General features: G+C 45.5%; 1 protein-coding gene across 1 annotated transcript in view; it reads right to left on the bottom strand.

Moving 5' to 3' along the window:
• Window positions 1–14,758, bottom strand: part of LOC115156859 (glypican-5) — a gene marked incomplete at its 3' end in the record, with an annotated part of 150,966 nt that overhangs the window by 20,497 nt on the left and 115,711 nt on the right. Inside the window, exon 7 of the mRNA XM_029704637.1 lies at window positions 7,268–7,388. Coding sequence (XP_029560497.1) covers window positions 7,268–7,388 — 121 coding nt within the window. The remainder of the gene's footprint in view (window positions 1–7,267; window positions 7,389–14,758) is intronic.

Genomic DNA, 14,758 nt, shown 5'->3' with positions numbered 1-14,758 from the left:
ACACATTGACATGGTAATGCTGCTATAGGGAGACACATTGACATAGTAATGCTGCTATAGGGAGACACATTGACATAGTAATGCTGCTATAGGGAGACACATTGACATAGTAATGCTGCTATATGGAGACACATTGACATGGTAATGCTGCTATAGGGAGACACATTGACATAGTAATGCTGCTATAGGGAGACACATTGACATAGTAATGCTGCTATAGGGAGACACATTGACATAGTAATGCTGCTATATGGAGATATACAGAGCAGTGTGAATGTATCTCCGCCCAAAAACAGCTGGGCTGGTGGCCTGCAATCAGAACCCTCTTCCAGAGACATTAGCTGGATTTGCTGAGTAGAGGGGAGAGGAAAGGGAGATGATCTTCAGAGAGAGAGAGAGAGAGAGAGAGAGAGAAGGGAGAGGGGGATGATCCTCAGAGAGAGAAAGAGAGAAAGAGAAAGGAGGGCTGGAACGGGCGAGGCATTTAATGGACCTTTTAATGTGGGGTCAGAGGATTAGAAGGTACAGTGCTTGCCTCCGCGGACGCTCCTCTGAGAAAGTGAAGAGAAAGTGAATGACAGAGTGTGTGTAATAGTGTGTGTGTGCGTGCGTGTGTGTGTGTGCGCATGTGTGTGTGTTTCCTACCCATATAAAACCCCATAGTACCTTATAGTCCAACCTCAATGGCGGTGCCAGTGTAACACCAAGCTCTTGTATGGAGTATGTCGGAGTGTGTATCAGTACCCTGGGTGTAAACAGTGCCAACAGTGCCCCCTGTGATGCCAGCTGATGCCAACTCAGTGGGCTCTAATAGGAGAATGTCATGTGGAGGTCTGGAGGTTCCAAACACTGTCACTTCACAGCGCCACTCTGTACAATCCTCTTAGCAACATACACAGCCCTACAGGTTGCCTTATGATAATTACTTACACATCTCAGATACGGACAGGCTTGTCTGTGTGTGTGTGCGTGCGTGCGCGTGCAGGCGTGCACGTGCGTGTGTGCACCCTCATTTGTGTGTGTTCGCATGTGTCTCTCCTGTCACGTGTGAGTGAGTGAGTGTTTCTATGTGTGTGCGTAAATGAGTGTGTGTGTGTGTCCGTGCCTAAGCATGTGTGTTTATCCATGCTGAGTGAATCCTGGAAAGTGGCTATGGGCAGATTAAACAGTTTGCCACTGGGCAGATTAAACAGGGTGACCCTGCCTGTGCTCTTATCTGGAGTAAACACTGAAGCCCAACCTCTTGTTCTTGTTCTCTCTCTCTCTCTCTCTCTCTCTCTCTCTCTCTCTCTCTCTCTCTCTCTCTCTCTCTCTCTCTCTCTCTCTCTCTCTCTCTCTCTCTCTCTATGTATCTCTCTCTCTCTTTCTCAGTCTTTCCCTCTCAAAGGGCTTTATTGGCATGGGAAACACATGTTTACATTGCCAAAGCAAGTGAAATAAATAATAAACAAAAGTGAAATAAACAATAACAAATGTACAGTAAACATTACATTTCAAATGTCATTATGTATATATACAGTGTTGTAACGATGTACAAAAGGGAAAATAAATAAACATAAATATGGGTTGTATTTATGATGGTGTTTGTTCTTCACTGGTTGCGCTTTTCTTGTGGCAACAGGTTACAAGTCTTGCTGCTGAGATGGTACACTGTGGTATTTCACCCAATAGATATGGGAGTTTATCAAAATAGTTTGTTTTTTTCAAATTCTTTGTGGATCTGTGTAATCTGAGGGAAATATGTGTCTCTAAAATGGTCATACATTTATCAGGTTAGGAAGTGCAGCTCAGTTTCCACCTCATTTTTTGGGCAGTGTGCACATCTCTCTCTCTATCTCTCTATCTCTCTCTCTTTCTCTCTCTCTCTCACACACACACACTAGGAGAATCAAGGAAGAATTTCTTTAATCTCTTTAAATGTCAACAGCATCGTGGCTCTATCATGGGCTGCCATGGCAATGACCTCTCGCCACCCCAGAATGCATTGCTTCTAACATTCCAAAACCAGCAGAAGAAAAACACATCTGAGTGAGTAATATCCAGACTGAAGCTACTTCTGAAGCCAAAGTAAAAGACATTAATCTCTGGGTCATTTTGTTATATAAAGCCAAGTAAATAAGTATACTAAGCTACCGAGCTGCTAGGACAGAACAGACCTGGCGGCACCTTCAATTAGCACTGAAGTGTGAAGTCAGATGTGTGAAAACCCAAATGCAGAGGTCTTTGAAGCCCCAATGGCTTATCCATGTCCAGAGGTCATTACAATACAGTACCCCATGGATAATAAAAATAACACTGCACGGAATAAGTACAAAAAAGCTCCTTAAAGACAATCCAGAGACACTATTTGCTGACTGCTACAAAGAGGGGAACAGACCATCCCCACAGTGCTACAAGAGCACACACCCCTACGTCAAGAGAGAGGGTATTGGCCCAGGGTGGAAACTCAGAATACTAAACATTGAGGAAAGTGAAATAACCTCTGTCAACGTGTACACGTCTGGGACAGTAATGGTGCAGGGCATCCTCATGCTGTTCCAGCAGGACTTTTACAGGATCAAAGAGAGAGCACAGCAGATAAAGATCTCTCTCTGTGATGACTCCCCCATCCTGAGTGAGTCTGATCACGCCTCTTCAAACTGTCCCGGAGACGAGGATAGTCACCCCCCCAGGACTGAACATACCCAGGTCCCACAACTGCACTGCTTCTCCATCATTGAGAGGGATAAATTCAGAGAGCTGGAGAGAGACATGGTGGAGCTCAGAGAGCTTGTCCACACAATCCAGACAGAACAAACCCACAAAACAGACCAGCACAACAACACCCCCCACACAAGACCCGGAGGGCAGAAGGTGGAGATGGACGGCTGTCTGATTGAGATTGTGCACCTCATTGACTCAAATGGCAAATACATTCAAGAGGATAAACTTTTTCCCAAACACAATGTGGCTAAACTCTGGTGCCCAAACACCAGGCATGCCCTGGAGCTGTTGTCAGAGGGCAGACTAAGGTGCCCTAACCACATCATATTCACACAGGCATAAATGACCGGAGGGCCCAGCAGGAAAGGGTGGCAACAACACTCAAGGGAGTGATTGAAAAAGCTTTGTCCACTTTCTTCAACGCACAAGTGGTTATCTCCACCGAGCTACTACAAAAATACTTTCACCCTGCCACCACACAGCGGGTGAATGCAAGCCTTTTGCGAGACTGTGCCTCAAAACCTAATGAATACCTGGCTCACCACTCTACCCTGGACTTGAACAGCATTTATGACCAGGTCCACCTCTACAAGGCAGCAATCCCAACTTTTGACAGGACCCCGAAGGACGTCACCCTCAACCGTAGCCCCAGCACCTCACACAGGAGCAACAGAGCAACAGACACCCCGCCCAGACCAGCGAGACACCCTCCCATACCTGCAAGACCCCCTCCTGAAGGACCTGCACCGAGAGAACCCACGCCAAGAGGACCTACACCAGCCACACCCCAACCAGCTAAGAGCACCCCAAGCAAACCCTGGCCACACCCTATATAGACCCCCCCCCCCCCCCCACATCAGACATATGCCCCTTCTGCCATTCACATGCCCCTGCGGAAAGGACCTCAACATGACAGCAGGACATTTGCCCAGGCTGTGAGCAGAGCAACAGGAATCATGAGGCATCAAAGCCAAAGGAACTGAATAATATTAAGAAATGCTATAGTTAGTGTAGAAATCTACCAAAAAAAGAATTAGGCAACAACAAATTCAATCCCTTTTAGACAAAATCCTGGACAAAACGTTTCACTTTAATAGTGAAGGTTAAATTTGGCAGTAGAACACCTAAACAGTATATCTGACCTCTCAGCTTCCCTATCAATTCTATAAATGTCAAGCAGACAACCTAAGAAAATGAACAACAATGACAAATGGTTTGATGAAGAATGCAAAAACCTAAGAAAGAAATTGTGAAACCTATCCAATCAAAAACACAGAGACCCAGAAAACCCAAGCCTACACCTTCACTATGGTGAATGACTAAAACAATACAGAAATACACTACGGAAAAAGAAGGAACAGCACGTCAGAAATCAACTCAATGTAATTGAAGAATCCATAGAATCTAACCACTTCTGGGAAAATTGGAAAACTCTAAACAAACAACAACACAAAGAGTTATCAATCCAAAATGGAGATGTATGGGTAAACCACTTCTCCAATCTTTTTGGCTCTATAACAAAGAACAAACACCAAAAACATATACATGATCAAATACAAATCTTACAATCAACTATTAAAGACTACCAGAACCCACTGGATTCTCCAATTACATTGAATGAGCTACAGGACAAAATACAAACTCTGTAACCCCAAAAGGCTTGTGGGGTTGATGGTATCCTAAATGAAATGATAAAATATACAGACCACAAATTCCAATTGGCTATACTTAAACTCTTTAACATCATCCTCAGCTCTGGCATGTTCCCCAATATTTGGAAACAAGGACTGATCCCACTTTTGTCTCCAAAAGTGGAGACAAATTTGACCACAATAACTACCGTGGGATATGCATCAACAGCAACCTTGGGAAAATCCTCTGCATTATCATTAACCGCAGACTCGTACATTTCCTCAGGGAAAACAATGTACTGTGCAAATGTCAAATTGTCTTTTTACCAAATACGGTACGACAGACCACATATTCACCCTGCACACCCTAACTTACAAACAAACAAACCAAAACAAGGGCAAAGTCTTATCATGCTTTGTTGGTTTAAAAAAAGCTTTCGACTCAATTTGCCATGAGGGTCTGCTATACAAATTGATGGAAAGTGGTGTTGGGGGAAAAACATATGATATTATAAAATCCATGTACACAAACAACAAGTGTGTGGTAAAAATTGGCAAAAAACACACGTTTCTTTCCACAGGGCTGTGGGGTGGAACAGGGATGCAGCTTAAGGCTCACCCTCTTCAACATATATATCAACGAATTGGCGAGAGCACTAGAACAGTCTGCAGCACTCGGCCTCACCCAACTAGAATCAGAAGTCAAATGTCTACTGTTTGCTGATGATCTGGTGCTTCTGTCACCAACCAAAGAGGGCCTGGAGGGCCTAAAGCACCTAAATCTTTTGCACAGATTATGTCAGACCTGGGCCCTGCCGGTAAATCTCAGTAAGACAAAAAAGGTCTGGTTGCCAGGACCACAAATTCCATCTAGACACTGTTGCCCTAGAGCACACAGAAAAACTAGACAATGTAAAACACCAAATAATGCATGCAGAGCAGAATTAGGCCGATACCCGCTAATTATCAAAATCCAGAAAAGAGACGTTAAATTCTACAACCACCTAAAAGGAAGCCATTCCCAAACCTTCCATAACCACCTAAGCAAGCTGGTCCTGGGGCTCTGTTCACAAACACAAACACACCCCACAGGGCCCCATGACAGCAACACAATTAGACTCAACCAAATCATGAGAAAACAAAAAGATAATTACTTGACATATTGGAAAGAATTTACAAAAAAACTGAGCAAACTAGAATGCTATTTGGCCCTAAACAGAGAGTACACAGTGGCAGAATACCTGACCACTATGACTCACCCAAACTTAAGGAAATCTTTGACTACAGTATGTACAGACTCAGTGAGCATGGCCTTGCCAAATGTATGACCATATTAGAGACACATATTTCCCTCAGATTACACAGACCCACAAAGAATTTGAAAACAAATCAAATTTGGATAAACTCCCATATCTATTGGATGAAATACCATACTGTGCAATCACAGCAGCAATATTTGTGACCTGTTTCCACAAGAAAAGGGCAACCAGTGAAGAACAAACACAATTGTCTATACAACTTATATTTATGTTTATTTATTTTCCCTTTTGTCCTTTAACTATTTGTACATCATTACAACACTGCATATAGACATAATATGACATTTGAAATGTCTTGTGTAATGTTTACTGTTATTTTTTATTGTTTATTTCACTTTTGTTCATTATCTATTTCACTTGCTTTGGCAATGTAAACATGTTTCCCAAAGCCTCTTAAATTGAAATTGAATTGAGAGAGCGAGAAAGAGAGTGAGATACAGGCACAGAGAGTGAGAGAAAAGAGAGAGGGTCATAAAACAAATGAAGAGAGAGAGAGGGACAGTGATAGAAGGAGAACGAGAAAGGAGGGGACAACATGAGCGAGGGAGAGAGAGATAAAAGGAGAGAGATTGGCAGTGTGTGTACTATCTGAAGGTATCGAATGCCGGGGCCACAAAAGGCCTGGCGGGCAGCGGCGCAACAGAATCTGTACCGTTTGTCCCCTCAAATGGCCCCTAGGGACCCCTGGGTAATGGGTCCTTTATGCCGGGGCCTTTTCAGGACCTAATCCTCATCTACATAACAACGGTGTCACTTGGAAGCTGCGCTGTGTCATCTCCGCCTGGCTGTCACTCACTGCTGACCTTTTGCTCTCTGAGTGTCGCTCTCTCCCGATGTCTGGCTCGCTCTCTCTCTCTCTCTCTCTCTCTGCCATTCATTTTCTCTCTCTCTCTCTCTCTCTCTCTCTCTCTCTGTGTCTATCTTTCCGTCTCTCTCCTTTATCGTTTGCTCCCAAAACAATGTTGGTTTAAGAGAGAAACACTGCAAACCTGGAGGTCAGCTAACAAAATACGACGCCATGTCACGGTGTGTTCAATAATCACATAACAGAATCAAACGTACTATAAAACGGGCTACAGTATAACCAGAACCATCCAATAGGGCCAAACCATTTTCTCCAGTTTTACCTATAGGTTGTAGCATCTGTATGATGTTTCACACGTTCCTCCGCTCCTCTTCAACAACTGCCCTGAGGTTAGATTTACAGCACAGTAACGGTAGGAATCTGCTCTGCTCTCACTGATGGAACACACTGTTGTAGGAGACATGGGTCCACCTCCAATAATCTCGCCCCACTTCCACAGAATGAAGGTTTGTTCTGTAGATATCCCTAGGGGATTAGTTACGCGCTGTACCTTTAGAGAGCGTACAGTCCCCACGCATGCTAGCACAACACACCCAACACACAACAAAAAATATGTTCCTTTACCCATGTAAATATAATACCCATCGTCTCACATGGGAACTGAATGACAAGGGTATAAACCTGTTGAGCATTAACCGACTTCACCTTTGCCTGGTCCCAGATCTGTTTGTGCTGTATGTGACTATAGCTAGCTCAGCAGTGTGTTAGTGGAACCGTGGTAACGGCGCGAGGCTGGAGGGAGGGCCTACCTGGTTGAAGCGCTCCAGCCTCTCCTTCACCACGGCCAGTTCGGGGTTTGGGCTGCGAACTTTGACCTCTGGGTTCTGCTTCTGGGCCTGGAGACCGTTCCCGACCACTCTGCCTGTATAACTGGAGAGATAGAGAGAGAGAGAGAGAGAGAGAGAGAGAGAGAGAGAGAGAGAGAGGATGGAGGGGGCAGAGGGAGAGAGAGAGAGAAAGAGAGAGGGATTTAATTGATCGTTCGCTTGTTGAACGTGTGCAATAAAAACAGCGACATTGCATCACATTACAATTGGGATTATATGTCTACAAACATCCAACCCTCATTCAATATGCATCAAAACCCAAACATTCAAAGTGCATAACACTGTAGAATAAATGATCATGTCTCCGCTATATTATTCATGACATTCTCCAGCTTAGCCCTTCAAGTCTGTTTTAAAATCTAAAGTAGAACAAAATCACTTTGGATCCACTCAAAGTGATGAGGACAGTTTGTCCAGCACATTGTCAGCAACCCTGCCTTCTCAGAGAAGCCCATCCTAAATCACTATACATTACAGGAGAGGTGCTGGTACTGTCCTGTATGAGCAGTTCTGAGCTCTTTTTACGACTGAAGGAGAGGTACTGGAAGTGCTGTGTGTGTGTGTGTGTGTGTGTGTGTGTGTGTGTGTGTGTGTGTGTATGTGTGTGTGTGTGTGTCCCCTCATGGCTGTGATTCAGCAGGCTGCAGGTGGAGCGATCCAAAACAACTTAACGGGGTTATGGGGGTTTGGGTAGAGAATCTCCCATATGTGCTGGCATCAAATCAAATGATGCTTTTCTTCAAGTTCCGGTTGTGTGTATAGAGTATGGGTGAGTTCACCTAAGATGTACTCCAAAATAAAAGCCTATTATCACGGTGAACTGAATTATGGCTGGTTTGTGATCTTAGCAGTGACGTCTTGTTAAAGTGTATCTATACCTCCTCTTCCTCTAGATGGAACAGCACTTCACCGAGTCGCAATAGAAGTATTAAACCTCCCCTAGCGCCACCTCTCTCTTCTCTTCATCTCTCCTCAGAGTGGTTTGCATTGCTAATGCTCTAACTCTCTCTCTCTCGCTTTCTCTCTCCCTCTGTTACCCTCTCCTTACTTCTCTCTGCATCGCTCTCTCCTCCCCCTCTGTCTCTCTCTCTAATTGTACCTGCAGGTCCTGAAGCCTGTCTGACTTATCCCTATTTCCCCTGACATCAATTATGAATTGAAAAGACAAATGCCTTTCCATTGCTTGGGTTGAAAGGTAAAGAGAGTGTCAGGCTGGGCTATGACTTGGTTGGGTGAGGGGGTAGGAGTATTGACTGGGGAGAGGGTGGGAGTATTGACTGGGGAGGGGGTGGGAGTATTGGCTGGGGAGGGGGTGGGAGTATTGACAGGGGAGGGGTGGGAGTATTGGCTGGGGAGGGGGTGGGAGTATTGGCTGGGGAGGGGGTGGGAGTATTGGCTGGGGAGGGGGTGGGAGTATTGGCTGGGGAGGGGGTGGGAGTATTGACAGGGGAGGGGGTGGGAGTATTGGCTGGGGAGGGGGTGGGAGTATTGACAGGGGAGGGGGTGGGAGTATTGGCTGGGTAGGGGGTGGGAGTATTGGCTGGGGAGGGGGTGGGAGTATTGACAGGGTTGTATTCTGATAGAGAAAGCTAAGTTAACAGGAATATTTTAGAGTGTAGAATAGGGTATCAATGAGAGTGATGGGATGGGATGTGTGTGTGCGTGCGTGCGTGCGTGTGTGTGTGTGTGCGTGTATTCAGGGCTTGAAACTGAATATCATATGGCAGAGTTGGGTCACGGCGTTAATACTCTATGAAAGTTACCAGGAGTGACTGCCTCTCAGCCTTGTAGTTTTTAAACTTTTGTAGGCTTTTTGAATGGTCTTCAATGGACAAAAAAAACATAATTAAAGATAAGTTCACATAAAGTCCTATCTTATCTCATCTTATCTTCTACAGTATATTACATGGCCAGTCCATCAGATTCATCTCAACATCTGCCAGCTATAGTTTATATAACTGAGTATTACAGTACTAGTGAAGAGAGGGAGATGCCTTTATGTATGTAAGAGCGTGAATGGGCAATTGTATGAGAGAATCAGTGTGTGTGTGTGTGTGTGTGTGTGTGTGTGCTTGCGGGCGTGCGTGGGCGGCTTGTGATCATGTTTGTGAGGTCAGACGGTTCAGGCCATTGACACATCTAATTGAGCAAACAATTTGATTTAGCTCCTCTCCCCCTTCCTCCCTCCTTCTTTTCCCATTCACCCCTCTTGCATTTCACCACGAACACAGGAACACGCGCACACACACACACACACAAGTTTGACACTCTAAAGCTCTCCATCTCGATTAGCTAACAAACGTCTCCAATTCAATTAGGCTTGCTAAATGCAACAAAACAATCTCAGTGGACAACGGTTGGGTGGAGTAAGTGTGTGTGTGTGTGTGTGTGTGTGTGTGTGTGCTGTATCATAGACTATATTTGCATACAGACTTAAAGGCCTTATTGATCTAACCTTAACGTCCACACACACACACACACACACACACACACACACACACACACACACACACACACACACACACACACACACACACACACACACACACACGGCACTCACTAATGATGTCTTTCTGGCCATACCCTGCCCCTGGACCTCTCAACTACTGAGCCGTGTAAGCGTCAAGCTATAGCCTCAGGCCAAGACATTCACCCACACACCCACCCGCACTACCACCACACACACACTTCACTAATGATGGCGCTGCTGTAAAGTCTATAAGCTAACAGGGAGACCCAGAGGCCATGGCTGGAGGAAAGAGTGAAATGTGGCTTCGCGGAACCTGGGACACACACACACACACACACACACACACACACACACACACACACACACACACACACAGAACATGGAGGGAGGGAAAAACGCTGAAACACTGAAGGGCACTGAGGTCTTGAAATGGAGGGTTCCTTTAGCGTTGTTTGGGTCTACTTCCTAGTAGATGACGCTTGTCAACTCTTACTGTCACCTTGGCAACGAGTGTGGAGAGTTGTTGAAAATGAGTGTGGAGGGTTGTTGAAAATGAGTGTGGAGGGTTGTTGAAAACGAGTGTGGAGTGTTGTTGACCATGTCCCCATTTAAACACACACACACACAATTCTTCTCCATTCTCCTCTGGCACTCGCCACAGCACTAAACTCTGGTCACTATGATATATGACCATTAAGAGTTTAAGGAGCCCAGAGGAATACATGGGTTTAGAAGTCCTGAGTGAGAGAGATGGAGAGGAGAGGGAAAGACTAAGAGAGAGAGAGAGAGAGAGAGACAGAGAGAGACTTATAAGGGTTTATGAGGAGGTTGGACATGTTGAAATACTCTGGTCTGAAATGAAGTCTTTGTTTAGGAAAGGCCACACTGTTCTCACACACTGATAACTGAACCACACTCACAGCGACTTCCATTAAACAAATGAAGTTAGTCACTAATGGTGAAGAGACACTCAGACAAGTATTTAATAAACAAAGATCCCCAGATTGGCCTGTAATAACACAGTAAACACACACATACACACACGCATACAGCCCACACACACACACACACACACACACACACACACACTCTTTCAGACGCACTCAGTCAAATATTTTAAAAAATGCCACATCCCGTACACAAACACATGCACTTATAATGACAATACAGCTTAGAATGTGAGTACTTCAAAGACCCCACTGTTCCAGTTAAAGTGTTCTGGGACGTTTAATAGAGGAGAGAGGTGGGGAAGGAGAGGGGGAAGGAGAAGAGGGAGAGCTGCCAGAGGTCATGCGTAGGCGAGCCTGAACAAGGTGCTCTCTCTCTCTCTCTCTCGCTCTCTCTTTCTCTCTTTCTCTCATTCTGCTCTCTCTCCTAGTCTCTCTCTGGGGCTAAGTTGGGTCAAAGAGGCCTAAAGCATACCGAAGAGGGGCTGAGATGGACCCACAGAATCCTATCCCTCATCACTAACATGTGTTAGGTCTTGGGCTGAACCCAGAGTTTTCGTGGAGCTCCATACCAAAGCTGGGCTGTGGCGGGACTTGGGTTGGACCAGGGTCGGGTTCAAAGAATCTCAACACCACATGCCCTATCAGGGTTTTGGCTGCTATAATGTAGATTCTGTGATAGCAGCAGCAGCAGTGTAAGGCCAATTGACAACAATGCACAAGCAAAGCTTAATTCCACTCAATGACTCTAGCGCTTTAGCTAGAAACAAACAAACAAACACTTGAGACTGGATGAAATGGGGGATAGAGCAAGTTCCGGCATGCTGTGTGCAGTGGCGACGATCTCTGCTAGACCACGGTCTATTGGCCGAGAGTGGGCAGAGTTCAGCTTTAATCTGTTTCTATTGGCCAATCAGATACGCTCCGGTCAGCCAACAGCTAGCATGACCACCACGACCACGTCCAACACATAAACACACAAACAAACAGAAATTGTAGGCTGTTTCCACGGCACCACATAACTTAGGCCTAACGCTTCAATGGCGATCTAGGTTTAAAGTGATGTTTATACTGTGAGTGGGTTGCACTGTGACGATATGAAGAAATAAACCCATGTCTAGCTATTCCCCATCGCACTCTTACCTTCCCCTTTACATTGGAGTCAATAAGCAGATGCTTAAAGGAGCAATTCATCGGCTCAGGGATTTTTATTTCTTTATTTTATAATTTTTTTTTGAACCTTTATTTAACTAGGCAAGCCAGTTAAGAACAAATTCGTATTTACAATGACGGCCTACCACCGGCCAAACCCGGACGATGCTGGGCCAATTGTGCGCCGCCCTATGGGATACAGCTTGTCGATTTCAACCAGTGACCTTACGGTTACTGGCCTAACGCTCTTAACGGCTAGGCTACCTGCCGCACCCATTCGTTATGTATAATGGCAATGAGGGAGCAAGAGGGATGACAAAGGATTGGAGGAATGTAGTGATGGATGGATGTCACTGAAAATGGAACCTAAAATTGACCCAAACAGAAAATGTGTCTTCTAAAGCCAAATGGCCAATGGTGATGCTAGCCTAGCACCTAGCCTCCAGCTAGCATAGCACCTACTAGCACCCAGCCTCTAGCTAGCCTAGAACCTAGTCTCTAGCTAGCCTAACACCCAGCCTCTAGCTAGCCTAGAACCTAGCCTCTAGCTAGCCTAGCACCCAGCCTCTAGCTTGCCTAGCATCTAGCCTCTAGCTAGCCTAGCACCCAGCCTCTAGCTAGCCTAGCACTGCTACTCACTCAACTAGACAGGGCCACCCTGGCATTATATTTCAAGAGGTCCCTTGCTCCCCGTGAGAAGTACAGAACCTAGCCTCTAGCTAGCCTAGCACTGCTACTCACTCAACTAGACAGGGCCACCCTGGCATTATATTTCAAGAGGACCCTTGCTCCCCGTGACAAGTACAGAACCTAGCCAGCACAGGTGCCTAGCCTCGGGTGAAACACATAACCCAGCCAGGAGACAGAGACAGAAGCTGCAGAGAAAAGCTGTGGGACAAAAGAAGTGTAACTGTAGTCAGGTGGACCCTGTGGACATGGGGGTGTGAGTTGAGGGGGTCGAGGGGGTGGGAGAGAGGTTGACCAGATCAGGCAACATTCCAGGCACTGTAGTTATAACCTATACCATCCAATCATCAACAAGAACTACCCTGACCCCCAGACAGTCCTCTACAAGAGAATACAGTATGACAACCCAAGTCTAGCAAGAACCCTATGTAATGAGGATGGCCCGTAGCTTACTGTACATCACCGAAGACTCCTGAAATAGCTGATAATAGAGATAATACGAGCATAGATAATAATCAAATAAAATGTGATCCAGCTGAGAGACATGTGACAGTACTGCTACGTAGCAGGCTAACAGCATAGATCCCAGCAAACAGTGAACGTTCCTACAACGTCAGGTGACATTCCAATGATATCTGACATCAGGATTAGGAGCTATCGCATTGAGGCCGTCAGTTCTCCTGAGGATAGAGTGTTAGGAGCTTGTCGTCATTCTGTCCGGGGATTCTGTTCTTGTCTGGAGTGATAACATGACATGTCTGCTGTGTCCCGGGCTGTCTCTATCTCTGACTCATCAGTCACCGGGTAGAATGACTTCAGCCCCACAGGGACAGTGGCCAGCAGCAGTACTAAAGGGTACAGGACATACAGACAGCAGAACATTGCCATCTTCATTTGGGCAAGGAGACAGCACAGGACATCACAAACAGGGACATGGCACCTACTCAACCCTCAGATACTGGGAACAAACACAACCAGAGAGAGAGAGAGGGGAGGGAAAGGGAGAGAGGGAAAGGGAGAGAGGGAAAGGGAGAGAGGGAAAGAGAGAGAGGGAAAGGGAGAGAGGGAAAGGGAGAGAGGGAAAGAGAGAGAGGAAGAGAGAGAGAGGAAGAGAGGGAGATATTTAGAACTGAGAAGATGTTCTATAATGCTGATTAGATTTGCTAAATAGATCAATGGGAAAGCAGGAAGGGGTAGGAGGTGAGACAATTGTTGAACCAGTTTCAAATGTTCCAAACACACCGTTGCAGCTCTCCCAGAGCCTAACGTCTGCCTCCAATTTCAGCAGGGAGGGGTAGGGTTGAGCTAAATGGGGTGAGAAGAGGAAAGACAGGGAGAGATAAGGAGAGATGAAGGTAGACGTAGGAGACGAGAGGCAGACGGGGTAAGAGGGTGGGGCATGGGGAGTGATGGAGGGTGTGTACCCATGGGTAGAAAGATGGCATGCTGACTTTACATGCCCCCAAAGGCTGCTGGGACAAGGAGGAATTACTGAGACTTCTGGTGGCAGTGGTACATGTCCCATGTGGTTACGGCTGTGTGGTAAAGGGAATGAGGGAGGAGAGATGGAAAGAGAGACGGAGAGAGACAAGGAGAGAAGGGAACCAACCAAGAAATAGATTTTAAAAAATACAGCCAGAGAGATTAATGACTGATTAATCACAAATAATTATGAACACACACCTTTTTCTGAGGTGGTAATTACCTTGTCTCTATATCAAGTCTGATAACCTGCAATTAGTCCTATTATATACACCTCTAATTCTTTCCTTTTATTTATCTCTCTCTTTCCCTCCCTCTCTCTCTCCGCATGCTAGATGTGTCTGCTATAGCTCAGCTCTCATCATTAATGCCAATTAACACATTCTCTGTGGGCTATACTCTTTCCCCCTTTCTCTTTCCCTCTCTCTCTCTCTCCCCCTCTCTCTTTCTTTTTTCTCTCTGTCTTTTCAAACTCTCTCTCTCTTTCTCTCTCTTTCTTCTCTCTCTCTTTTCTCTCTCTCCTCTCTCTCTCTTACTTTCTCTCTAAATTCAATTTCAATTTCAATGTAAGGGCTTTATTGGCATGGGAAACATATGTTAACATTGCCAAAGCAAGTGAAGTAGATAATAAACAAAAGTGAAATAAACAATACAAGTTAACAGTAAACATTCACA

The sequence above is a fragment of the Salmo trutta genome, chromosome 21 (assembly GCF_901001165.1).
Source record: "Salmo trutta chromosome 21, fSalTru1.1, whole genome shotgun sequence".
Lineage (NCBI taxonomy): Eukaryota > Metazoa > Chordata > Actinopteri > Salmoniformes > Salmonidae > Salmo > Salmo trutta.
Note: the sequence above shows the minus strand (reverse complement) of the source record. Positions and strands in the feature narration are given on the sequence as shown.